General features: G+C 35.5%; 1 protein-coding gene across 2 annotated transcripts; it reads right to left on the bottom strand.

Moving 5' to 3' along the window:
• Positions 1-1,093: 1,093 nt before the first annotated feature.
• Bma-dhc-1 (CG7507-PA, putative) lies at positions 1,094-25,067 on the bottom strand (the record flags this gene model as incomplete). Of its 2 annotated transcripts, XM_043076751.1 has the most annotated exons (76): positions 1,094-1,350; positions 1,456-1,615; positions 1,699-1,896; positions 2,021-2,140; positions 2,250-2,389; positions 2,486-2,708; positions 3,034-3,357; positions 3,439-3,686; positions 3,763-3,874; positions 4,011-4,168; positions 4,321-4,558; positions 4,727-4,843; positions 4,916-5,128; positions 5,318-5,455; positions 5,542-5,727; positions 5,800-5,995; positions 6,355-6,468; positions 6,566-6,757; positions 6,826-6,965; positions 7,235-7,504; positions 7,589-7,741; positions 7,815-7,952; positions 8,080-8,208; positions 8,294-8,395; positions 8,476-8,628; positions 8,699-8,854; positions 8,937-9,077; positions 9,152-9,274; positions 9,391-9,558; positions 9,723-9,975; positions 10,094-10,380; positions 10,568-10,843; positions 10,919-11,146; positions 11,339-11,584; positions 11,741-11,887; positions 12,047-12,325; positions 12,435-12,596; positions 12,725-12,967; positions 13,100-13,343; positions 13,412-13,578; positions 13,669-13,798; positions 13,917-14,035; positions 14,277-14,384; positions 14,459-14,608; positions 14,726-14,846; positions 15,037-15,299; positions 15,423-15,599; positions 15,687-15,842; positions 15,982-16,129; positions 16,341-16,562; positions 16,636-16,790; positions 16,943-17,101; positions 17,204-17,413; positions 17,484-17,677; positions 17,799-17,985; positions 18,063-18,161; positions 18,916-19,062; positions 19,158-19,309; positions 19,389-19,620; positions 19,707-19,859; positions 20,013-20,276; positions 20,395-20,538; positions 20,619-20,738; positions 20,823-21,029; positions 21,203-21,408; positions 21,476-21,647; positions 21,727-21,931; positions 22,048-22,269; positions 22,462-22,691; positions 22,788-23,008; positions 23,120-23,306; positions 23,375-23,584; positions 23,674-23,818; positions 23,927-24,086; positions 24,305-24,479; positions 25,008-25,067. In XM_043076751.1, the coding sequence occupies 76 exons, from the start codon at positions 25,065-25,067 to the stop codon at positions 1,094-1,096; spliced, it is 13,749 nt and encodes a 4,582-aa protein (XP_042932685.1). The 2 variants fall into 2 exon arrangements, with proteins under 2 accessions (XP_042932685.1, XP_042932686.1); XM_043076752.1 differs by lacking the exons at positions 17,799-17,985; positions 18,063-18,161; positions 18,916-19,062; ... (17 more) ...; positions 24,305-24,479; positions 25,008-25,067 and having other exon boundaries at positions 17,484-17,660.
• Positions 25,068-26,432: the final 1,365 nt, after the last annotated feature.

The raw sequence follows: 26,432 nt of genomic DNA, 5'->3' as shown, positions 1-26,432 counted from the left end.
CATCTTCATTTTGATGAAGATGCTTGGCCTGCAGACTTTAAACAGTCAAATATAAATACGACGTCAGGTGTTTTTATATTTAGGATTTTTACCTGACAGAGATATAAGGAACCACTGCGGACCACCCCTATTAATGTAGTTTTAATGAATCGGCTGTTTTGTGCCTTAGTAGGGTTTTTTTCTTGTAAAAATTGTAATTACCGGAGATTTCCGTCACCGACCACATTTTTTTTTTTTTGAATAATTTGTTATAGTTTTGAGCCATGTACTTTTTCATGTAGCAGTAATTTGCAGATCTTGCAGCAAACACTATTATACTGCAAACCCGGCTACCCTGTCTAACATATTCCTTCATGCTGTGAAAGTCAATTCCTTTTTAAATTGTCAAATGAATTGAGTAATTTTAACCAGAAATATGATGGGGCTTCTTTTATCTGCAATAACAATTCAGTACTATCCTTATTCCATGCAAGATACCATACCAGAGAAATACCTGAAGAAAACACTGTCGCAAAAGAAATAAAAACAATGACTTTTCTTTATGCGACCAAAAGGACGGGAAATAAGTGAAAGCTGTATAGATTTACTATTAACTACAGTGGGGATCTCTAGTTCCTGAAGTCAAGTCTTCGAAAATGTTTGAATTTTCTGTACTCTAGTAAAATTCTTAATTCTATCCCATGTTAGGACAGTTTTATGATTCCATAAAGCTATTACATATACTAATGGATCATGGACCTTTTTCTGACCACTTTTATAGGTATAAGTAGAAAACTAAACTTACATAAGAACTTAAACTTAACATGCTTGATAAAAAGGTATACTATGAAAACTCTACCTATGTCTTACTTCACAAACCAATCAACTCACACGTTCAAAATGCAATACTGACACATCCACTCCTCTGCGCCGAATATCGACATAAAATAAGGTTACGACTTCTCGTAAATGCAGTAAATAATTTGACAAACAGATGTAATGCAAGAAAAACAGGTATATTAAAATGTTGATGTAACAATCGATAAACAATACATTAATTTATAATTTCTGCTCGCCCTATTCTCGCGGCAAAACCTTCCTACATATGAAATAATCAGGAAAGTGAACTGTTTGATGTGAGGGCAATGCTTCTTTCGTACAGGCATGTTTTCTGGACTTCACCCGGATCGAAATCAAGAGTAAATAGTAAATTCTTACGGTCGCGATACAAATAAACAGGGAGGGTAATGCTGCTTGGGGAACTTGCCTCGCGGAACCATGACAGTGTAACATTTTCTAAATCCGTACTGACCTCATCCACAATCTCCAGTTTATTTTTTTCCTTGCACGCTGCACCCATTAATCGAAGACCTAATAAAATAAGTAATGAAATTCCTTGTATATCTACAACTCTGGATCAAATTCTGTTAAAAATCCGCTAAAAATAAAATCTTGCACCGAAATGCAAAAATTTACCTTCCACTCTGAATGTGTCAGGACGATCGTCTATTGTGCCTATTTCAATATGCATACGTAATTCTTCTAAAGACCACTGATTTGACTGTGCCACTGTCTGTCTTGTAGCAGTAATGTATGCTTCTGGTGCAAACAATCCACCTAACCAAATGCTTTCTTTCTGAAACAAACAAAAAAAAAAAAAAAAAAATATAAAAATATGTTTTAAAGTTAGGACAAATCTACAAGTTATGTTAAAAAGACCTTCAATGAAGCAGATCCAGCTAATCTTATAAGCTGCTTCGCTCTTTCAGCAAAATCATGAATCCATGCCATAACAGTAACGACTTTTGGAACGGTATAGCGTAACCAATCAGACGGTACGAGACCCTTATTCAGTGCTAGTGTTAATGCGCGAGTATGGTTGCTCTGTTTTCGTTCGCCTCTACAAACTGATTGTACCTGGAAAGAAGTAAGTAAAATTTGCTAGCATTTGCAATTCATCAGATACACAAGAATTTTTTAGTAATTCCGGATCAATTAAAATCAAATTTTCACAAATTAATTAAGGAAATTGTAGCTTTACCTCTACCAAATCATTTCTAACACTTGCAAGCAAATGAGTGCCATGAATAACTTCTCGTTCAAAAAAGCGAAAGAGTGGGTCTTTGATGTTTTCCAGTGAACGCTTTAATTTGGGGATATTCTGAAATAGTAAAAAAAAAAAAAAAAAAAACTGCTAAAAATATTCATCAGTGAACAGCAAAAATGATCTTGAAGTTAAAAATGAATATGACGCACAGAACACAAATTACCGTTGGGAGCAACTTAAGCCACTGAGAGCTTTGTTCAGCAAGAACACTCATCCACGGTGGAGATTGAGTTTTCTGATCGTCACCAGTAAAAGCCAACTCGTCATCGGATACTTTGAGCAGATTAGTAAGCATAGTTTCACCTAAGGATTCATCAAATACATATATCTATGAAGAGCATTTGATATTGTAACAGATCCATCGTTAATCAAATTAGAAAATAACTCAAACATTAATACCTCTTACTGTAAGCAATACTTTCTCAGCATTATTTGGTAAACCAAGCCAATATGGTAACTGTAAATAGTGCATTTTTTCAACCCAGTAAATGAGATGTTCACGCGAATTCCCATCCGGTATGCAGAAATCAGTTCCTTTGCCATCAATATTACTGATAAGAACACGATCAGCATCAAAAGATTTAGCTGTGAAAAGCTTCTCAAGGAAACAATCAAGCAGCATCTGCAATCATATAAGTAGATCACGGAAACAGCCAAAAATGCCCCAAAACCAAATGCAGTAAATGGTATTAAGAATTAACTGAAAGTAAAAATAAGAATCAATCCAAATGTTAAAAATGAGAATCAATCCGAATGTTATAAAGGAGTAAAATATACGATTCAACGATTTCATAATAGTAGAAAGTTGATCACTAAAAAGATCAAGAATACATCAACACTGTAGGATTAGGAACTCTGTTTCATTACGGCCAGCTGCAATATTAATCAGAAACAGCAACATTAAAGAAAAAACAATAAAGTAATTAGTTTTTCGCAAAAATCGATACTTGGTCAAATCCGTTATCGATTTTGCCACCGTAAATGCACTGTGATAACAAGCATCGAAGTGTGTGCCACGGCAATTTCTCAGGCGAAACATTTGCACGTCCCATAGCGACTGCATCAACTGATGCATCTAACGTATCACAAGCCACACGTAAATCAGAATCAGAGAACTCATATGAATTCGCCCATCCAAGTGGAATATAACGCATTCTCTCTTGCACAATCGCATGCAACCAGCATACAAGAAAGTATAAACGTGATCGTTCAACCGGAGGTTTCGTGATTCGTTGTGGTGCAATTGAGCTCAATGAACGAAGCAAATTCGCCTAAACAGCAGTAAGTAAAAAGATGAGCGTTTTCAGCAACAGAGAAAGAAGATACTATTAAACAGATGCAATAAAACCTACTTTGAGACCAGTAGCCGGTTCATATACAACAACACGTGATGCACGCAACACCTGTGGTGGCAGCTTAGGATGAATTTCAGCAGTCAATAGTAAACGGAATTGTGGATGTGGTTTCAGGGAATGTAAACGTTTTTCCAGTTGAGCCAACCAGGATGGTGCTAAATGCACGTTTTTCAACAAAATCCATCTTCCTGACTTAGAAGCCGAATTTAGCGTAGTATCGGCCTGAGAAAAACCCTCCGCAGAACCTAAATTAATTTTCTTATCAACATTTTGAAATTATTAGCAAAAAATAAGATTTGTAAAAGTATTTATAACACTAACCAATTGCAATTGGAGTAACTTCACGGCCCATTTCGACAGCTAAATCTTCAACTTTACCAGATGCATCGAAACCAATAGCAGAAGATAGCAAAATTGGACGGTTCGCGTTAACCTAAAAAATTATTTTGGAATCTTTTATTGAGCAGTCGAAATAATTTCTGTAAACAGAAACAATCAGCAACGAGCTATCCACTGGTACTCTCAATTTGTATCACTGAATCATAAATAATAGAGAAATATTGTATTACTTCGTTTTCAACAATTTCACGCAGATTCACTACTTTGTCTTCTTGCATGAATTCATCACCGAACACTGCAGCAACAAGACGATGAGAAGAGGCCAAGAGACGATCTGGTCGAATGGCATGAATTACGAGCAGTTCATTGATGCAACGCCCAATTTTCGCTTTAAAAAGTCTACTTCTTTATTAAACAAAATACTTTCAAATCATATAAAATGAGATGTGCGAAAATTTTTAATCTTTTGGGTTCCGACAGTTCCATGTCCTTACACTGTGATGTCAAGCTCATTGGCTAAAATGCTGAGGGTGAACTTACTCAATTTATCGTCATCGTTCCAAATTATCGGCACATTCAGTTCTGGATTATCAAGCATGATCCAATTTCTAAAGTCTATAGTAGAAGTAACTTTCTTAACAATATCGGTAAAAGCAGGTAAACGAGATAACTGAAATAATGATGCCATTTGTTGTGCACTGAAGCCGTGCAATGACTCGACACCCTCTGCTTGTTTTTGGCCAGTGAAAATCTCTGAGCGGCCAAGTAAATGATCTATCTGAAAGAAAGCTAAAGAAGAGTTATTCCATTCAAATATCTGTTTTTAACACTCAAAATTTTTCACTGGAAACAAGAAATAAGAATGACTGAAACTTAACAAAATAAATCTAAACGATACAGTTTCAAAAGTACAAGACACGGCAACGTTAATAAGTGAAAATCAGACCTCTAACTGGTATGAACGTTCATTGCTGTTCCCTTTCAACACAATACGCATAAGCAACAATGCCAACAAAACTTTATCTTGGTGTAACATACCCAAAGAAACGCGTCGATAAACCATCTAAATAGAAAAATAAAAGCTCAGTGCATTTAACAAAATAATTTATTTGTAGTAAAACTAAAAAGTAATCACCTGGAACAAGTTCGACATTATGATTTTAAGCCTCTGTTCATAATCAGTAACGGACTTAAGCTGTGGTGTGACCAACACTGCCATAAATATTTCAAGCAGAAACTCCAGTGAATACTGGTAAAGAAAATGAACTTCGTTAAGCTGTTGAAGCATCATATATATCAGCGAACATGCCTGCGCCAGACGTAAATAATGTTGAGATACGGTTTCTACCTTCAACACAATTACATCTGGGACTCAATTACAATAATTACGAAATTGCACAAATCAAAAAACCACTCATACCGTAATTCACATTTCTCCTTAAACTGGTATTATGACCATAAGCAAGACCTGATTCGAAAAGCCTCAGTTGAGAAACCATTTCATTTAAGATATTGAACTCAATTCAAGATGTCTTACTTCCGCTATAACTTTATTTGTCTCAGCTGCTTTACGACCAACTTCAGCGGCTTCATTCTTCAATTTCTCAAGAGTAGATATAACAGAATCATCGTCCAATATTTTACCCTTACTTTCGTTAAGCGCTGCCAGAAGTGCCTGCAAACAAGAGGATTATTAACGTCTAGAAACAAATCCAGCAACAAAGAAAGATGCATCAAAGTAGGACTATGATCTCAATAAACCTTTTCCAGTTGCCTTAATCGTACAGCGAATTCTCCTTGCAGTTTCAGCAAATCATTGCGCTTTTCATCCACATCCGGTCGTTCACTTCTTAATACCTGATTTAAGCACTGCATCTCAAGTGATGCCCGTGTCACCGTGAAATTAACAAATGTCACTCTTGAACATAGATCTGGTGCAAATTCAACCTTAAATTAAATAAGATGCAAATCATATAGCATTTCAATGTGAAATCTGCAATACGATTATCAAAAAGAAACCGAAGCATCTCGCGTAATTAAAAATATTTGGAACGATGGAGACAAGTCGATATCCTGATCACCCAGTCTAATCAAAATACGACCGCCTGTTCTTTTCACTTCACGATTCAAAACTGGATTCAAGATTGGATCATAACTTTCGACATCTTGAACGAGAAGAGAGTTTCCAAATCGTAATGCTGATTCCAGATTTTTCCTAAAATTACTGACATCATGAATTAAATTTGTCATACTGAAAATACAATGTTAAGAATTCTCAGTTTATAGCACACGGTAAAAACATGCTTAATTTTATAGATATAGAATAATCTAGTGCATAAAAGAATTTTAAAAGCAAAAACATACGGACCAAAAGTACTACATCTCCTCATTATTATATACTTTTTGACGTTAGAGTTCCAGTTATCGTGATTGAAATCCTACGAAGTGCAAATTAACATAAAAAATTTGATACTTAGATGTACACATTCTCAAAAGTAAGTATTATAATTTTCAATAAAAACAACAAGATGTAAATATAAGATTTGCAAACTTCATGTTAAAGTAACAATTCACCTGAAAGAATCATCCAGGAAACTTGTTTTTGTGATATTCTTTCCCGCGAATTGTTTCATCAAATAATTAATTGCTTGTCCTGATGGATCAATGATAAGTGGATACCGATTGAATCTGAAAATGTTATATTTAATACACTCACCACTGAAATTCATATTTCAAAAATAAGGTTTTCATTTTATTTGGATTAAGATAAATGCTACAGAATAACCTATGAAGCATAATTGCGTTCTCCGCACACAGATCATCAACCGGCAAGCCATTTTTATTCCATTCAAGACGTTCATCAACTGATGAAAGATACTCCACACGGGCCAAATCCGAGCGATGCTTTATTTCCGCTTGTTCAACAAAAGCTGTCCAGCGTTGAAGAAGAAGATCGCGCAACTGTTGATCGTAGTAGCTGAATTATGAGATACAACTTCGAAAATTTTTTCAATAAATTTATGGAACAAAAGAAAAAAATTTTACCCAGAATAAGCTAAAAATGCAGCACTTAGTAATGCATCACCAATAAGCGAATCCATCTGCTGACTGAAACCATCGCAACTACCATTCCATCGATCTCTTTCGGAGCCAAGACTTCCCAGAAGCTGCGTGCTACGACCAACCTGAAATGACATGCACAAACACAATTTAAAAACTAGAAATATAAGTAGAAATAATACTAAATAACAACAAAGCGAGATCCTAAATTCCAAAAAAAATGCATACTATGGGAAGCAATTCTCATTCCTTTCTCTGTTATTACTGAAGTAAACCAGATGAACAAGAATTAGCTTTCACTAATTTTCAGAGCCACTGATAAAACAGCCATAGGTAAAATGACAAATGGTAAGTTTGCATATATCATAGTATATTTACAATATATCAAGCAAACCTTTTCCTTGACAGTTGCTAAATCTGCCTTAATTGCTTCTGCCTGACCGATCAACTGTGCATATTCTTCTTTGTATGCAGCAATACTCTGTTCTAATTTTGCAATTGTCTTTTTCAAATCTTCGCCTTTTGCTGTTTTGACTTTTGCGTCTTTTTCTAATCGTTCCAACTCATTTCTCAGTGGCTCCACTTTTCGCAGCATATCCGAATAAAGAAGCTGTGCTTTCATCCACTTAATCATTGGACCGCAAGCTGATGAGGCGCGATTTACCTGAATGAGAGAATAAGCAAGATTGTTCCTAGTTTTAAAGCATATTGATTTCCAGAACTCAAACTATGAAAAAGTTTGTAAAACCTTATCAAAGTCCCAGTCAGGATTACGAATATACTTCTCCATTATCTTCAGAGTTTCAGCAGAAATGCTATCAGTGTCGAAATTGAGAATTCGTGGCATGAAATCATCCTTCACCATAACACCACGTATAGCTTTCCAATCCATGCCAACATTCTATACGGTAAATAAAAGCATAAGCGAAATGAGAACAAGAAAAAACAAGAGAAAAGATTTTAATTATGCATACCTCTCCAAGAAGCAAACATATTGATTCAAGAGCTAAGCGCACAGGCTGTGGCGGTGCAGCCATCGAACGAACTTCGATAAGTTGACCTTTTTTGATGCCTTTCACGGCTTGTTTTGCCTCTTCCACAGCTGGCTCGACCTAATGAAAACAATTCAGTGAAAGATGAAGACTTTACTACTGGTTAAAACATATTTTGAAATGTTCTGAAAAAAAAAAAAAAAGTGAAAGATATGACTCATTACTTAAACGCTAAATATTTTGTTACCTGCGCCAGATCTTCTTGTACCTCTGTACGCTTCTTTTCAATTTGAACAAGTGACTCAGCAAGCTCTTTTTGCAACTGCTCACTGGCCAATTTCTCCTTTTCTGCACGTTGTTGGTCAGCAAGCATCTCCTGCAAAGACGCTCTTACGAAATTAAATGAACTTAAAAAATAAAGCTTAATAAAAAATTTGAAAAAGTTTTTCCGATTGAATTACTTTCAGTTTAGCATTAGCTGCAGCTTTTTTCGTTTCCAATTCACTACTCTTCAGCGTTAATGATTTTTGCAATTCCAAAACCTGTTCTTCGGTTTCTCTGATCTAAAAAGTACGAATTAACCAAAACAATATTAATTAAAGCATGAACAATGAAAACCTTAAGAATTCTAAGATGAAGAAACCTTGCTTAGACCAATATTTAGGTGCAATTTTTCTTCTTCTAAATCACGCCGCTTCTCATGAAAAACGTTGATATAGTGTTTAATGAAGTCGAGAAAATGCCTTGGAGTTAATGCCACTACTCGGTGGCCGCGTTTCGCTTCATTCTCGTTCAGCTGAAATATAAAGAGGAAATTCTAAAATCTTAAATCTTAAAATACGTTTTTCAAAGACCAAAGTGCAAACCTTCCTCACAGAATTATGAACATGAACGAAAGTGTTGATAACAGCATGACGATACTGTACTGGCGATGGGAGAAGGTCGCATACTGCTGGAAGAGTAAGTGGTGCCTGATACTCCGGGAGAGCCATATCAAGCGTATTTGTCAATTCCATACCAACCTACGTTTTCAAATAAAAATTTTGCTGAAATTAATGTCATCGTTGAAACAAACAATTTGTAAGGTATGGTGCCATAGAATACCTGATAAAGTGCAGAATCTGTCCAATCACCAAACCAATTCAGGACACATCGGTTAAACAAAGCCGGAGAAGTTGACGACCGTTCTCGAAGCCCTTCACCAGAGGGATTCATTGTAAATACTACGTGAAGATTTCGCATTACCTCAAAATGATTCAAAAATGAAATAAAACTCATAAAAATCACCACAAAAGAAAATGTATGATTAAGCAAAATACTTGTGCTGTAAACCACTTGTATAATTCGTCAGGTGAATCAAGCATGAGTCCTTGACGATGAGCGTCCTCCTTAATTTGGCTCATAAGCGTTGTATAATCATCACCTTCGAATAAACCTGGTACCTAACAAAGTCTTTTTTAAAACGAGTTAAATACATAGAACCATGATTTACATAAAAAGGATGGAAAAAATATTCCGACAGTCCGGCCTTATTTAATAACAAATTCAATAAAATTACTTCGCCGTTGGCAAGTAGGGTGTTCAGACGTTCTAGAAAACCGGTATCAAGCATATTTGATTCATCCATAATGAAGCACACTTTCTCATTACGACAACCGGTACGACGTAGAACTGTTCGTATATCCTCATCAAAATCAGTGGCTGTATATTTTGAATGAACTTTCAACTGAAAAAAATCAAACATATTATCATTGATAAGTTGAATCACCATGTAATTTATATTCTATGAATTATTTTACTTTATCATAGTGAAATTACTCATACATGAGCAAAGACTGAAAATTAACGGATGATTACTGGGTTTTCTAGAAATCTGAGAAACCAAATAACCTGAAAGACAGACAATCCATTGATCCAGGCCACGAATCTGGACAATGTTGTTTTGCCTGAACCAGAAGTACCAATCAACAGAAGATGACCCTGTGGCTGTCGATAAATACGATCAATACGTAATACATGATCAAGCATCTGATCGAACAACACTAACTGAACATCAAGCTCTTCTTCATAAAAACTTCTCAAACGAGCGGCAACATATTCCTTCAATTGTTCTTTCGACACCGGTAAATAATGTTTCGTTAACCTAAAATAAGCAACCATAAAATTCAGTAAAAAATTATGTTATGGTATCTTCACATGAAATAATAAATTTTCCCTATGTTTTCACCTATAAACGTCTAAAATTGAATTAAAAGACTTACCAACATGAATAAAGCATAGGTCTTTCCAAAGCCTGCTTTAGATCGCAAGAAGTGCCAAAGTACTTTTCAGCAATGGTATCAAGTAAGTGATCTGTCCACTCACGTTCATCGTCACGAACAAGACGGTCTTGAAAAAGACGTAACGCTTCGTGTGCCCACAATCTGACAAGCGCCTCTGGATTAACGCTATCAAGTGGTGTGATCGCTTCACTAATAGCTCGTACCCATCGCGTTAATTCTCGAGGAGAGTAAATATAGTGGGGCTGTTCATCTTGTGTAAAATGTTCCTGAAAAAAAAGAAAAAAAAAAAAACTGAAGAATTCAAATCTACATCTATAGATCTGTTCGCCCTGGGATAAAAAATGCTTTGCAAAACATCAAATTCCTCAAATTCAACGCTACAACTAATTTTTCTTTCGATACCGGTAAAGAAAATGATACCTTAAGTTTTTGTGAAACAATTTTTTAGCTTACCTGCGATTGGAGATAGAAATCAACCATCGCATTTGTCAGTGGATCCGCAAAGCTGCGCACCGAAGGAGCCATACGCAACATTGCCCGATTGAAAGTTCCATAAATTTGCAGAAGTGATGTTTGTCCAGGATAATCGACGTATACCACTGGAACATGGCGCAAGAAACGTAACGAAAGTGGATGTCTTCCAGGATCAGTAGGCGGATTGCAAGCACCAACAAACTGGATACGTTCCAAAGACACCCATGTTTGGTCGGATACACGGTAAAACCCATTCTAAACATTTGTATCTATCTGCTTCTTTTCAACTCATTTTTTTCATTAATATGTTTCTAAATAAATATATTTTACCATTTCAACCAGCTGGCGCAAAAATGAGATAACACGTTGCGTACCATACTTGTCAGGTAATGGTAAATTAATCTCATCGCAGAATATAACCAGCCATCTCGAAATTTGTACTGGAGAGAGAACTACACCGTTCGGTGTGCGGCGATATTCACAGTAATGATCAAATGTGCGCATCAATAACTCAGGAGTGGTGGATGAAGAAAAGTTGACGTTTACAACATCCATATCCTGACAGAAACGAATAATTTAGACAACCGAAAACAAGAAATGTCTTCTAAGAACATTTTCAAGCTTAATATCTTTAGCTTCTTCGATATAATATTTAGGAAATTTTCTCAACTCATTTGTAAATATCATACTTGTTTTTGATATTTAAGAAGACGAATAATGGTGTAATAAAATCTAAATTGAATACTGCACCTGCAATGAACGAAGCGCAGAAAGAAGAGTCATTGTTTTTCCAGAACCTGGCGGACCACAAAGTACCAATGTTTTATGCTCCGAAAGCCAGGTATTCAGAAGCATTTCGTGTCTCACAGTATCCACTGTAGGTATAACCAAATCAGCAGCAGCAACGCGGTGTGTTTCCACTTCCATCTGTGGCACTTTAGAAACCCACTGTACCCATTCACCCGAGAATGCTGCTTCATAGTCAATGATTGGTAACTACAAAAAAGAAAAAATGTTAAAATCAGTAACAGTAGTATATCTATTGAACTTCATATTTTCATGTACTATCTTTACAACCAAAGCAAATTAAAGAATATGAAGACTGCAAAAGATTGTAAAAATTAAATAAGTTGATTAGGAAATCAAAATTACAGCAGTATTTGGTGGCAACGGAAGAGTGGACGACTGACGTATGAAATCGCTTAATTGCTGACGAGACTTCCATTTGCTATCACCACCAAATGCCCAAACAATGTTTACAAGCATAGCACGTGATATATAAGCCTCAATTTGATCATCCTGAAACTCTTCTATTTGGTTCCTGAATATTGTTTTTAGCGATATTTTGCTTTCAGTAATATTTTTCTGGGATCCTGAAGCAGATTAAATCAACGAAACATCCGACTGAAAATAATCCAGAACAATATAGAAAAATTAAATTAAAAAAGCGAATATTACCGGCATAGGGAAGTCAGGATGAGCATTGTCGTAATTGATGAGTTGTCGAACAGTGTAATTCATCATCGAAAAGAATGAAGACATCATTCTTTGCTGGGATGGTACCATGATATGATCAAGTTCTGTTAGCGCATACTTCAAAGTCAATGGAACAAGCGCGTCAGCATTCATATGCTGTGCTAAATAATGCGCACATTTTCGTTGCAAGTTTATTACTCGTTCAGCTTCCGGTGTTATTGCGCCTTCTTCTGATCCGACATTCAAAGACAGTAGATCAACCTTCAAGTTTATTTGAATCAAAAATGTCACACAATTCACCACCTGGTTTTCATTTATAAGAAAAGTTGTAGTCTGAGCATTTCTATAGTAAAACATGTTAAAATCTAACTGAGTGTTCAATATCAAGACGAATGTTCCTCAAACGTTTCAAGAAATTATCGAATAACATTTCACATGTAATCATTTCCTCGCCAAACCAAACCATACCACAGCGAGATACTGTTGCCAACGTGGCATATTTCAAATCCGCAACTTCGAAAATGATACGGACCTTAAGTTCGGAATATAACAACCTCCATGCCAAAACATATATGAGTCTTTGATCTGTAGGATTAATAATTTCTAATACCAGTGAAGAACTACAAATCAAGACAATTATAGCAACCACAAAAAACTGACATTTGGTGGTATTCCAAGACGTTCACCGTTCGGTAGTGTTAGCAACTTGTTATCATCAAGTACAGAATTTAAATTTTCAACCCATTCAGGATCAACATCACCATCGAATATTATCCACTGCCGTTTTGATGTTTCACCCCTCACATTATCAATAATTCTACGAATAATATGCGTGAAAAGACCGTCAGTCCATTCACGTGTATTCGGATCAAGAACACCATATAAAGCATCTTTGCTCATCGCCTTCAATTTCAATTAACAACAGATATTTGATATCAGTAAAGAATACCTAGCAGCACTGAAAGTGAAGTTGGAAAATAAACTACAAATCTGAATTTCATAATAAACTAGAAAGAATCAAAGCTCATAGCAAACCTTGGCATCGATAACATATGCAACACCTTCCACTCCCTCAAGGCGTTCTAGTGCTTTAAGCAACACTTTCCATGCGGTTGTTTTACCGCTACCACTGGCACCAACAAGCATTAAACCGTGATTCAAATTCGTAATCTGATATAGTTGTAGTACTTTTTCTAGCCAAGCCGAACCGAGTTCACCAGGTATTGGTGATTGGCAAAGAAGTAATTGGTCGCACACTTTCGCAATTTCACTTCGAAGTCTACAAAATATTTCTTAATGTTTTCGGAATCCAAATAAACAAATCGTCTGAATAAATAAATTCTTTACCCATCCATCTGGCTGGGTTTGAATTGTATCGAAGGGAAAACATCTGAAAGTAGAGAAAACAGCAGGGCTATATCATCTGATATGAGTTTTGGTACTAGTGTTTCGCATACAGATTGTATCAGGATTTGTTGTTCGGATATTTCACTTGAAATATCACTTTTATTAATCTGAAATATAAGACTGTTCAGTTTCCCAATTAACAATTTTTCATTATTGTATTGAATACTTCACTAATTCCAAGAAAAAAAGACACCTACATCGCTACGGCTTTGGATCATACGTTGAATTTCATCTCGCTTAATGTTACCAGCACTCACAAGTACATATTTCAAGGCCCGAAGACCGAAATCGTAATGGCATTGGTCCGATAATTGCTCTTTACACAATCTAAGAAAGCAATGATATATTAATTTGCTTCTTTTTAAAAAAAAAACTTATTTCCTAAGAAATATGTTCATCCAAGAGTGCTCTAAATATCTAAACTACAAATTATTCCAATATTTACATGAAGAGAGGAACAATTTTTTTTGCAAGCTTTTCAGCCGTTCTGAATCCTTGTGAGAAAAGCATCACTTGCGCAATAAGTTGCCGATCTGGCTGTGTCATGGCCAGCGAACGGAAAAGCTGAAAAAACATTAAATTAAACAAATATGACATTTTCTTAAAGAGAACTTTAGGCAATTTGATATAAAACAGCCACGACTGCTAATTAACTTCATAATCAATGCAGTTTTGATTATTTGTTAGTATGCAATTAGACTAATCGATACTGTTATAAGTGTCAATAACGGCCAAACATTTTCAAAATACCAGTATTCACTTCGTTATAAGTCATATTATAAAAGAGAAAAACCAAAATGTTTACCTGCTTCAAGTTATCCGGTAAATTAGAACGACCTGAATAACCTGGATTCATGGTAATGAATATCGCCATATTTGAATTTACTGACAATGTTTTTCCAACCAAGTCAACCTAAGCACAGTGTTTGAGTTTTTTGCAATAAAATGTAGTGAAGACTCCAGAAACAAAACTATTCAACGAATTACCTGCATTTGTCCACCAGTCCGAACAGCTTCCTGAATAGTTTGAATTTGCTGACTAACAGCTGATAACATACGCTCTTCAAGACGATTAAATTCATCAAAACAACCCCACGCACCTACTTGGCATAAACCTACTAAAATTCGTCCCATTGCCTAAAAGATAAACATAAATTCTTTTTACTAATTGAAACAAAATTAAAATGAAGCACAATCAATTACCAAATTCGATAAATTAATTGGAACATCAATTAAATCGAAAACTAAACTAGCCTGAAAATCAAATGTTTCATCACAGTTGAATACGAGCACAAAACGACCAATTTTATGGCCTAATGCTTTAACACTTTCAGTTTTACCAGTACCAGCAGGACCGAATGGACTGCCACCCAATCTATAAACTAATATTATAGGAACTTAAGCAACATAAATTAGGAGTAAAAAATACCATGAACTTTATAAAATTATATGACCTCACAAATACTAATTTATTTTTTGGACAAGATCAGAGATAAACGCTCAAAGATGTCAAAGACATCTGCTCAAAGAAATTTTTCTGCCTGCCACGTAACAATTTAAGAGACCTTGAATTTAAAGCCTGTGTCATTGTCAAGTAGCAACGATCTGTTAAAGGAGTCTGAACAAGCTTTTCCTGAAGACCCAAGTATTCAAAACCGTATGGAAAATAAGCATCAGCCATTTTCATGAAGCAACACGAATCAGGATCCAATTTCCGAGGATCAAAATAGAAGCGCATACATCTGGACCAATAAAAACTTGTGATAGAAACAACTTTATTCTGGATTAAAGACCGACAAATATCCCTTTTGTGTACAAATTCAGTTATCTGAAAGTTACTTTAGAATTACTTTGGAAAATAAGTTTTGAAAAAAAAAGTGAAACCAAGTAGACCGAAATCAGAATGGAGCCAAATAACACTACTAATAATTTAAGTGATGAGATATATTACCAATGCTTCAATTTTCTTCCGTCGAATAGCAGGTTGTTCACTCAGTACACTATCTGCCAGCAATGACAATGTCTTGTCCACAATATCTTCGACAACTTCTACAGTTTTTCCTTCAGCGAAATGCTTTTCAATGTTAGAACACCACCAAATATTAGCTGTTAGCTCAATAATTTGTGCCTAAAAAACATACAATAATTTTAATTCAAATTTAAAAGTCCAAAAGTTTCTAAACTCAAAGTAGTATTTAAAAACAGTAATATTAACCGGAAACTGATCAAGCCAAGCTATGTATTCTTCTGCTCCAACTGAATTCATATCAAATTTAGAAAATATTGACAATGATTGATTTAGCAAATGTGCCAGTGTATTTCTCATTTCACATTCAATCATACGCAGCCAGTCGTTGATACGAGGACTTTCCTAAAAAAAAAAAAAAAAAGATAAAATGAAAAAAGGAAATAAAAAATTGTAATTCAGGAACAAATAAGAGTGCAAGAATATTAAGAGAAATATGGTTTCACAGCCTTAAAATTATAAAATTAATTCCACAAGTACATACTTTCACATTAACAGGTTTCATTAACCGTACTCTTTCTCCTTCCCGACTGCTCATGGCCGTTATGAGAGTATTATCCTCTTCCACATCGACTGCTGCGATACCAGCAAACATTTTCTTCAAATGCTTTTGAACCCTTGTGATGTCCTTGCTGCAAGAGAATTTTTGGCAAGTTCATTATATAAATCACGCAATACTTCAACATTAATCATGACATCTCCAAATAATAAAAATGATCTACTTAAAATGTGACAGTTTGTAAACAATTATCAAACTGCAGAGAAGTTATTTATCAATATATCTTTGTAGATGACAATGTTATAAAATGGCTCAGAATGTCATACATTCAAAGACATACATACCTATTACCCATAATTTCGAGTAAATCTTCATCACCAACAAAATAAAACCGTGGGAAAGAGTTTCGTTCACGCTCCAGATATTCACCCAAAGCCTTTTGAATTTTAGCAAGCATATCAGCTAGACGTTCCAAAAGACGCTGTGCTCCTTGCATATTTGCTATGTCCAGAATCCGGGAGGTCGATGTCACTTTTTTCATTAGTGCCAAAAATTCAGTGGAAATACTGAAAGAAAAATGCAATTAAGGTAAAATACTGTAATGAGATGAACATATAACCAAAGCGAGACAATTATTACCTAGAAAATCTACTTGATTCCACCGGCAAAAGGGTATTAATATCAGCTGATGCTGAAAATAATCCATCCAGATACACCCAACGACGCTGCACATCGATCCAGATATCGAATAGTGCGCTTATTTTATTTAGTTTCTCTTCCCATGCCAATGCATCCTAAAGAAAAATAAGGTTGTGAATGCAATTTCCAGTATAAAAACTGAATAAATTATATATTTTTCACAATACATGCATTCAATCATACAAACCAACCTATATTGTCTAATTTTTAATAATGCTATGCTAGTTAAAATTCAAAAGAAACTAACTTCCTCAAACTGTTTGTAATAGGGTGATAGCTTCATAGCAGTAAGCGAATTCATATGCTCCTTCAATTTACTGAACAAATCGTCCCAACCGCGGATAAGCTTTGTTTTATTTTGATAATTCACAAGATCAACTTCAAATGACTGCCAGTACTCGCGTACCTAAAGTCAAACTACATTATATGCAACAACACAGCTTAATAAATATACACTAGAATAATATATAGAAATTATAACTAAGACAAAAGCAATGAAAAGAAATACCTGTTTCAAGAACTCTTCCAAAGCAAGTTCACCTTGAGCTACTAGTAACACTTGTTTAATAGCTGATTCATAACGCAGTAGATCAGCATCCCATACTTGTCCCAAGGTTAACTCTGATAGATTCCAAGAAACACGGAGTTCTTTCATTAACTGCTTCCAGTGGCGCTCTTTCAATGCATCGGATTTCAACTCAACAATAGTCATATTCATCTGTAAATATAGATGGCTCACATTAGGCAGTTGATAGTTTTATACTATTTAAAACTGACAAACTCTCCACCTTGGAATAATTGTGAAGCATTCGCTTAGCATATTCGTAAGAATCATAAGAACGATATTTGGCGGGTAACTGTTTCAACTGAGCAAGCAGATCGTCTAAACTTTGCCGCAGCTTGCGAGGTTGCACTGATAACCATGTTTTCTCTTTTAGCTCATCAACGGCATCGTACATGGGCATCAACGACTGCCATACACCTACAAAAATTAATTGTAATCCATGGTTTTGATTTCATCTAAGTTAACTGAAACGTGTAAACTCCCTAAAAAATGTTAATTGGTTAAATGATTATGAGAATAAAACTGAAATTAGACCAACCTTTTAGATCTGACAATTCTTCCACGGCAATATCTAATTTTGCAGCGTGACCCCCAGTGAAAACTGGTTCAACCATTTCTAGTGCACCTTTTGCTTTTATCATATTTGCTCTATCTTCTTTCACCTTACTCAATTTCGCCTCGAAAGTTGCTAGCGCGAGTAGTGCTTCAGTGGGTCTCTGTGTTCCCTTCAAAAGATTGCTCTCATACAATTCAATTTTGTTTACAACTTTTTACCATAAATTTATGAGAATTTGCAACAAACCTGAACTGGTTTACATTTGTCCCAATCCGCAAGAACATCCTGTGTTCGTTTTTCCACTATTTCATCTTCCTCTTTGATTTTGGTCTGCAGGTTAGCAACCTAAAATTAAAATTGTACCAATTGCCCGCTATTGACTGACAGCGTAATTCAATAAAATGCAAGCTTATACATTTTGTTCATCAATATATATATAATCTGTACCTCAATATATTCGACTTCGTTAAAGCTGCTTGTTATATATAAACCATTTGATAAAAATCAAGCATTGCTTATCAATACTAACATATACTAATTAAACAATTACGTTACTTAACTGTTTTAACAGTCAACTCCAAATATTTATCCTCCAACTTTTTTTTCAAGCACGAAAAAAAAGTTTATTTGCAGCTTTCAAACTGTAAGGCTGCAAGCGATCATGCGAATTTGCTGAAGCAAGCATTCACACGACCATGCTTTGAAATTACAACAACAGGATAATTACGACACAGCACATCAAAATACATCAGTCATTTGAAGAGATAGTTCAAAAAGCTGATGCACATAAATAAAAAGATAAAAATTGCAAAACAAGTAGGTATGTGAATATAGAACATACCACAGTGCCGCAGCTCGGATTATTTAACTGCATCAACGAATTTTTATAAATTTTTGAGAAAGATTTAGAAAATATGCAAAAAATCAAATAATCACTAAAAAGCAATAAACTCCGCAAATTAATAAAACCGTCCTCTTTTCATCACAAAGAGAATTCTCCCACTACCATAAAGAGAACTGCAACATCATATGAATGATTGGTTCCATAAATCAGCAAACTTACCATGAAACTCTGCCTACGAATAACAAAATTACATACTTGTGCTTGAATGGCAGAATCCTTTCGTTCCAAAATGTCGCTCAAAGCCGACCATTCACCATCAACATTTTCTGAATACAACCATGAATTCGGAAACTGATAACGTTGCTGAGTGAGCAAACGTTGTGCAGCTCGAAATTGTTCAACCTTTAAAAAGAATCTTAAGAAACCAAATAATTTATCTGAATTAAGAGCAACTGTTTTGAACAAAAAAGAGATTTGAATTTTCAAGGACAACTAACTTTATCTTGACAAATTTTTGTTTTCTTCTTCAACTGCTGAACATATGTTATAAGTTGGATAGCATCCGTTGTTGTACCGCTGTCAACGCTTTGCTCTTCGAGTTCATTACGCCATTTTGATATGTCTGAGAAGAATGCTTGCATCTCCTGACCTAAATAATTTTGTCGACAGTGCGCTAACAATCGAACTTAAAACCAAAATTTTATTTATATAATCTATTCTAAACGTACCAACAGAGGAACCGAATTTCTGCAGGATTTCACGATGCCAATAATCGTATTTCAGAGAAACCTTCGACTGAACTTTAGTGTAGTCAATAACCACCGGGAAAATCTCTTTTCTAGTTTCTTGGGTATCGAATGTTGCTCTTGACTTTCGAATTTCAATCAGTGTTTTCATCCATTTCGATACGTCACTCCCAAGTCTTTCATATAAAACATCAGGCTGCAAGTCCCAAAGAGCCTGAAAATAATACATGAATAAATAGCATGCAAATATGTTGCTAAAAAATCCGCTTTAAAAAAATGGATATCTATATGACTGCGTACCTGATATCGTAACCACTCGCCAACATAATCAGTCACTTCTTTCATAACTTTCTCAACTGCATAATACGCTTGCTCAATAATTTTTTGACCTTGTGGAAGATACGCTAACACGTCACGATAGGTAGCTTCCGTGCTGTCCTTTGTAAGAGTTAACTAAAAGAAAATTTCTAAAAAATTGGAACAAATCCTACTCCAATTTTTCGTCTCACTTCTTCAAGCATATTTCTTTGGAAATCAAACGATTGCTGGAAAATACCAATTTAATTCAAAATGATTAACAGCAAACTAAAGCACATTAATTTCTACCTGAAATCGCGTGCTAGAAATGCGTGGCTGGTTCGTGATTACAGACTGCCATGCAAACAACTGGTCCAGCAAATGAGCTCGCGCTTGTTCAATGCTTGGACTGACATACATCACTTGTGATGTAACCCGCATTTCCAGAACGATTGGTTGAAGAACGGGCAAAGTACCTTTTTCATCACTTTCATCTTCGAAATCATCGTTAGCAAGTACAACAGTCCAAAGATGAATTGCTTCTTCAACGCGAGATGCCAATTTCTTAGCAATCTAAACAGAAACAGCTTGCAGAGAAATATAGCATTAGAAACCGTAGAAACCACAGAAACTATTAAAAATTTTTAATAAATAAAAAAAGCAATATTCGTCAGAATTTTGAGACACACACCTTTGCGTCTGTCGAGTTAACCCAATGATGCAAATTGGAGAAATTGCCTAAAGATAGTTGATCAACTGCTTTTTGTATCGAGTCAAGTAAAGTACCAATTGTTACTGATGTGTAATGACATGTATCCAGAGCAGCAAGGTCGACCTAAAATTTTGGTAATAAATCTTATACAATGAGAATCTAATAAAATCTTACGAAGAATTTTATAAAAAAGCAGTGGATACCTCAATCCTGTCGAGAAGTATATCCAATTCCTCTACTTTTTCCTGGAAATTGTTGATTGAAGATGAAAGCTTGACAACATAAGGGTCCATTTTATACGATTCCCATGTAAGTGAATTACCCTGGAAATAACTGGTCAACAAATTTTTGCAAGTAAAAAGAAAACAATTATTACAATGAAATAACCTGTCGCAAAACATACTAACCTCAGCTAGTTGTCCTTGTATATCTTTCTTGTAAGCTACAATCAGCATGTTTACTCCAGGCTTATTTGCTATTCGTTCATTTATTGAATCATAAGTGCGAATAGATTCCAATAGTGAAATTGCAAATGGATATAAAAGATTTGCCTGATGGGCTGTATTAACGATCTTTAACGGGATCCGAAAGCCCATATGTTTCATATTCCGCACCTAAATTAAAAAGATAGGCTAACATTTCTTACAATTACTTTTTTGTTTTAACAATAGTACAATTACTTCTTTGTTTTATCAATATCGTCAGTCGGATTTGGCTTTAAAACATAATGGTATAACACTGCTTTTATACTACTGCAATGATCCAGTATTTCAAGGAATCAAGTCACCTCTTTGAACAAAGTGACGACATCACTCGAGAAATTCACTTTCAAATTCAACGCAATTTTCCCATCTTTCTGACGTTTCTCAATAATAAAAATTCGTCCAGTTAGAGAAATATTTTTAGCCTGCACACGTGAAACCCAATCATCAAAAATATGCTGCGTATTCAGTTTTTGCCGAAAATTGTCGCCTTCTAGTTTTAACTGTCGACCTAGAACATCACAACATCCTTTAAAAATGGAGCTTAAATTAAAAAAAAAAAGTGAAGAATGACGAACCCTCGACATGATTTTCCCATCCCCTGCCCAAAACATCTTCGATGCGTTTCATATACTGTGTCAGTTTACTATCGATTTGACGAATCCAAAGAATCGATGCAGCAACGGGTGGTATATCAATGGCTCGCAATATTCTTGCATTATCTGCTTCATTGAAATTTTTAAATCGTGTCTGAAAAAACCTTCCATAATAAATCAAATAGATAATCCGTTCACCACTTTATTACTCAGAGACTGAAAAAATGTACTACCTGTAATTTATCTATATCCTCTTTGACTCTCTGTATCAGTTGTGTCTGATATTCTCGTATTGCACCACGGATATGTGGTCGAACAAAAAGAGCATTGAATCGTTGGAAAATCATAAACATTTCATCAGCATTTCTAGCACCACCCAACTGATCCCGTAATTTGGCAGTAATTTGAGTTTCAACGCGATCAATTTGATCTTCATATCTAAAAAAAAAAAAAAAAAAAAAAAAAAAAAATACATCGATAAATCCACACTATCCGAAAATGTATCGAAGCATTTTTTTTTCTTTTTTCTCGTTCGCAAGAAAAATTATACTAACCTACGTATAGCAGCTTCCCATGCAATAGTACCATCATTACTTACATCCAAACAATCAACCTCCTTAACATTTTCATATGCTGTGTTCACTTGCTCGATAGCACTTAACTCCGGAGCAATTAAGGTCGATGTTTTTTCAACATCCGAATCAGATCGCTTCTCTCCCTTCTGTCCCACTGGCCTCAACACCCGTGATATAACTGTACGTAACTGCTCATGTTGTCTAAAATGCTAGCATTAATATTCACTTCCCATATTGTGCAGCATGATTATGGACATTTATTTACTACAGTAAATGTAAGAATTTATTAAAGATGAATGTGGAAAAAGTCATTCACAAAACTTTTCAATGGCAAAAAAGGAACTGAATTATCAACGAGGAAGCCATTATGTAACAACTAAAAGCAAAGCCAACCGACGAAACTGTCGCATCTGGTCAAGGCGACTTTCTAATTTTTTGTGCTGAGGATTAAGTCGCCACGTTAACTTGAGTTGTTCATCACGCTTTTTCTTCGACAAATCACGCATTAAGGTTGCTAGTTTATCATATTCATCATTCCATATAGAAAAAACAGCGAAACATTGCGCCATTAAACTATCAAAATCTCCCAAAGGAATATTCATCAACCGTCTAGTACCAAGCGTCTGGAATTTAATAGATCCAACCGAATTTAATGGTCGAGTATAAGAAAGAAATGAAATAATTTATAACCATGTACAGCATGCAGTGATAACAATAACCTTTAACATTTGAGTTAAAACATCCTTTGAAATAGCTTCCACAAAGCGCAGAGCTCGAGCAATTGGATATTTTGTATTGCGCAATTTTCTCATATGTGTAAATATATTCGCTAAAGCATTTTTAATGCCATCCATATTTGTAGCAGCCATCAGTTCATTCAAAGGCAAATCCTTCATCAGCACGTTGTAATCATTCACCATTGCTAACGTCTGCTTAAGACCTACAGTAAAATCAAAAATAAGTTGATTCGTGTCCTCTATAACAATAATTTGTCAGAATTACATAATTATTGTTTAAATTAATGAAACGTATTTTCAGCATGCATAACAACCTGTATCGGCATCGAATGATACTGTTGCATGAAATCTCTTGCCACATTTCAAAGTTTCTAATGTCAGAGTTACTTCATCAGATTCTCTCTTCTGCGCAATCTTTTGCAAAGCTCTTTCCAAATTCAACCAAAATGTCATTTCTTGCAGCGAAGTTCCTGAGCCCGCATCGCGATCCAGTTTTGTCACCTTGACACGCACATTATTATGAAAACGTTCTACAGAAGGGAACCAAACTTGTAAAAAAGAACACATGCCTTCTGAATTTCTTTAACCCATCGATTGACGCCTTTCTGTAAAGCATTCAAAAAAACTGAACTTTCGACTAGACCGCCAAGATCAGTTACTCGAGCTTTATGTCCTTTTTCTGCAGCTTGCTGAATAGCATTTTGAATCACTGGATGAATAGTCAAATTAATTTCTGGTATGTCTATATTTTGCTGCATGTGGAGTAATGCCACCTCCACCTGAAAACAACATACCAAAAATAAGCTATTATATCTATCTTCTCCAAAAGCCGACGGAAACAAAAAAAAAAAAAAAAAAAAAAATGTACTTCACTCAAGTGTTTCTCAACAGACAATGCGAGCTTGTCACCATCTCGCTCACCTCGACCATAATCAACTAAAGATTTGAAAAGTGGCGTTCCAATGCGCCCAAAAATCGACAGAAGTACATCATAAGAATTACCTTCTGGTATTCTGAAATACTTTATGAATTCTTCGTTGTAAAATAAAGGGAATACTTGCAAAACCTATCTCAAAACTTCGCAAGCAGGATACTTTTAAAACATGGCACGCCTAACTAACCTTATAACATATAGCTGATCTTCGATTGGTTTGTCAGCTTCAATATACGTGCCACTTTTTAGCAGCAATAAAGATGTTGTTCGTTCGGTACGTTTAGCGATTTCATTGGAAATGCGAAATACTGAAGTAACATCCTCAACAGCATCATCTGGATTTGTATCTAAATCTGAACTCATTCAAAACCAGAAGAAACATTGCATGCATTCATCAAATGGCAAATTCGCAGCTTTCAAAGCTTTCATGGGAAAAATACATGTAATAAATATTACTTCAATTCTCTACCTTATGTGAGAGATCGTTTCATAACAACATCTGGTCAAAATTTCCGTACAAGGAAGATTTTTACTTAATCATTTATTTCGAGGCTTCTTCACAAACCTCTTGTAACGACCCGATCAACAACCAACATCTGTACTTGTGGATCACTAATGAATTTTTGCACACATTCCGCATTTGCACTCTGTGAAAGAGCTTCCTTTAATGCCGCACTCCCAGCACCAATGAATTCATGTTTTACATAGTCCAATAGAATGGGAATATCAACCAACGCCACCTAAATTTGAAATTCTAAGGCTTAAAACTTATAGAAGAGCATATGTAGTTCATTTTGTCCTCTCATCAAGTATACTCAATTATCATTTTTAGTATATTGCGCTTGTATTATCTCATTCTTTACTTTTCGTTTCTCTAGTAAACATCCGTTCTTCAAAAGAAATCCTCTGAAACAATTCTAGTTATCGATCATTGTTGTGCATATTGTCCGAGTCGAAATGAAACCGAGAAATACGTACTGCAGAGAAATACTTTTCATATGACATGTCTTTACATTTCAGTAACTATAATTCACACCCATCCAAATTAGGGTATTTTTGAACTAACTTTCTAAAATCACTTCCTTGTATGAAGCATGATGTGAACTCCCGGTTCACACAAAAAAATTATGGCAGGCATTTGATATAAATCGAACGTCAACCAATGAACCTCAAAAGTAAAAATAAAGCCGAGGTAAGTTAGTGGATAACATAGTAAAGCACCGGAATGTGGATATGAGTGAGTAATTCATTAAAAAATATAAACGAACTTCGCCAGCAGCGGGTGTTGTGGTTGCAACCGTTGACTTATCACTTTCAGAATCAGTCATTCGGCCAAACCATCACTTAAAATATTCAAATCTCAATTTCCTGTCAACACGAAATGATAATTCATTAAGTACATAAAATCAAACACAAACAACACAACGCTTTTTTTTCCCTAAATACCCAGTATCCGGAAGAAGTCGTCCAAAAGACTGATAATCTAACTTAATGATCCACAAAATTTTTCCTTTCTTTGAGATCACTACGACACCTGAGTGATAATGGACAATGCTTTTCATCCTTAATGATAAACTATCAATTAGTCAGTACGGTTTCAAGAGTGCTCTTGTGAAGGCCGATAAAAATTTCTGGTCCTTCCTAGATGCATGAAAGATTCATCCAACCCATTTCGTTAGGATTTTGGATTCATCAAACAGTAGTGATGAGGCAGACAGATGGACAGGTGATTGGTGTGATAGAAAGAACTGATAAAAGAGAGCGATGTAGCACTCACTTCGGCATCAACATATGTTGCAGATAAAAGGCTTACAGTTTATTCAGAAAAGAAGAAAATAAATGACAAATAGAAAGAGGAGAGAGATGGAAAGACTACTGCAACATCCTTGCAGAGTTTGCAGAGTGTCACCCTGCACTGTGAAATCCCACCTAACTACAGCATGCGCTGTACACACTTCATATTTTTCAGGAAAGAACAGCAAACATTATCTTTCTCCAAAGTGAAATTTCAACGAGCTACCTGCTCCCACAGATGCTAATGCTAAGTCATGATAGTATATTCATGACAGACTGATTGGTTATCACGAGCTAAGCTAGTTACCAAATTAAGTGAACGGAAATGGGTACTAAGGAGTAGGAAAGGAGAAAAGAGGCATGGGCACAGGAGGAGCTATATTACAAGATGTGGCCAATGCCTTAGCAGCTGTCGTTCGCTCTCAGCTTCTTCCACATCCATCAAATGTCTCACTGAACGAACCGAGAAAGAACTCTTCTCTTTTCTTCTTTTTCGAGGACTTGGCTTGTTATGAGGAACAATGAGACATTGAGTGACAGAGATGTGTCACGAGAATCTTTGCTCAAAGTAAGCACTGATCACTCACACATATTCTATAATCCTATCAACCCACATGTTCCAGGCATTACACAGTGTTCTACCTTGGATATTTTCGTTGTAATGTCGTGACCCCTTCCTACAGAAGTTCAACTTCGCTCAGCGAGGCTAGCAAAGATCACAATTTGAGATCCTTAAATAAGATTAATCCATAAGTTCTATTGAAGTATTTGAACTGACGAAATAGGATAGAAGAGCAAGAGAGGAGAAACGCAGAGTGAATATCAGAGGAAATGGATTGTTGCGATCGTTGTATACTTCATTCTTCTGATTAATTCAGCGAAAGTGATACCGAAATGAT

Source organism: Brugia malayi (assembly GCF_000002995.4).
Source record: "Brugia malayi strain FR3 genome assembly, contig: Bm_v4_Chr1_scaffold_001, whole genome shotgun sequence".
NCBI lineage: Eukaryota > Metazoa > Nematoda > Chromadorea > Rhabditida > Onchocercidae > Brugia > Brugia malayi.
This window is presented reverse-complemented; position numbering and strand designations above follow the sequence as displayed.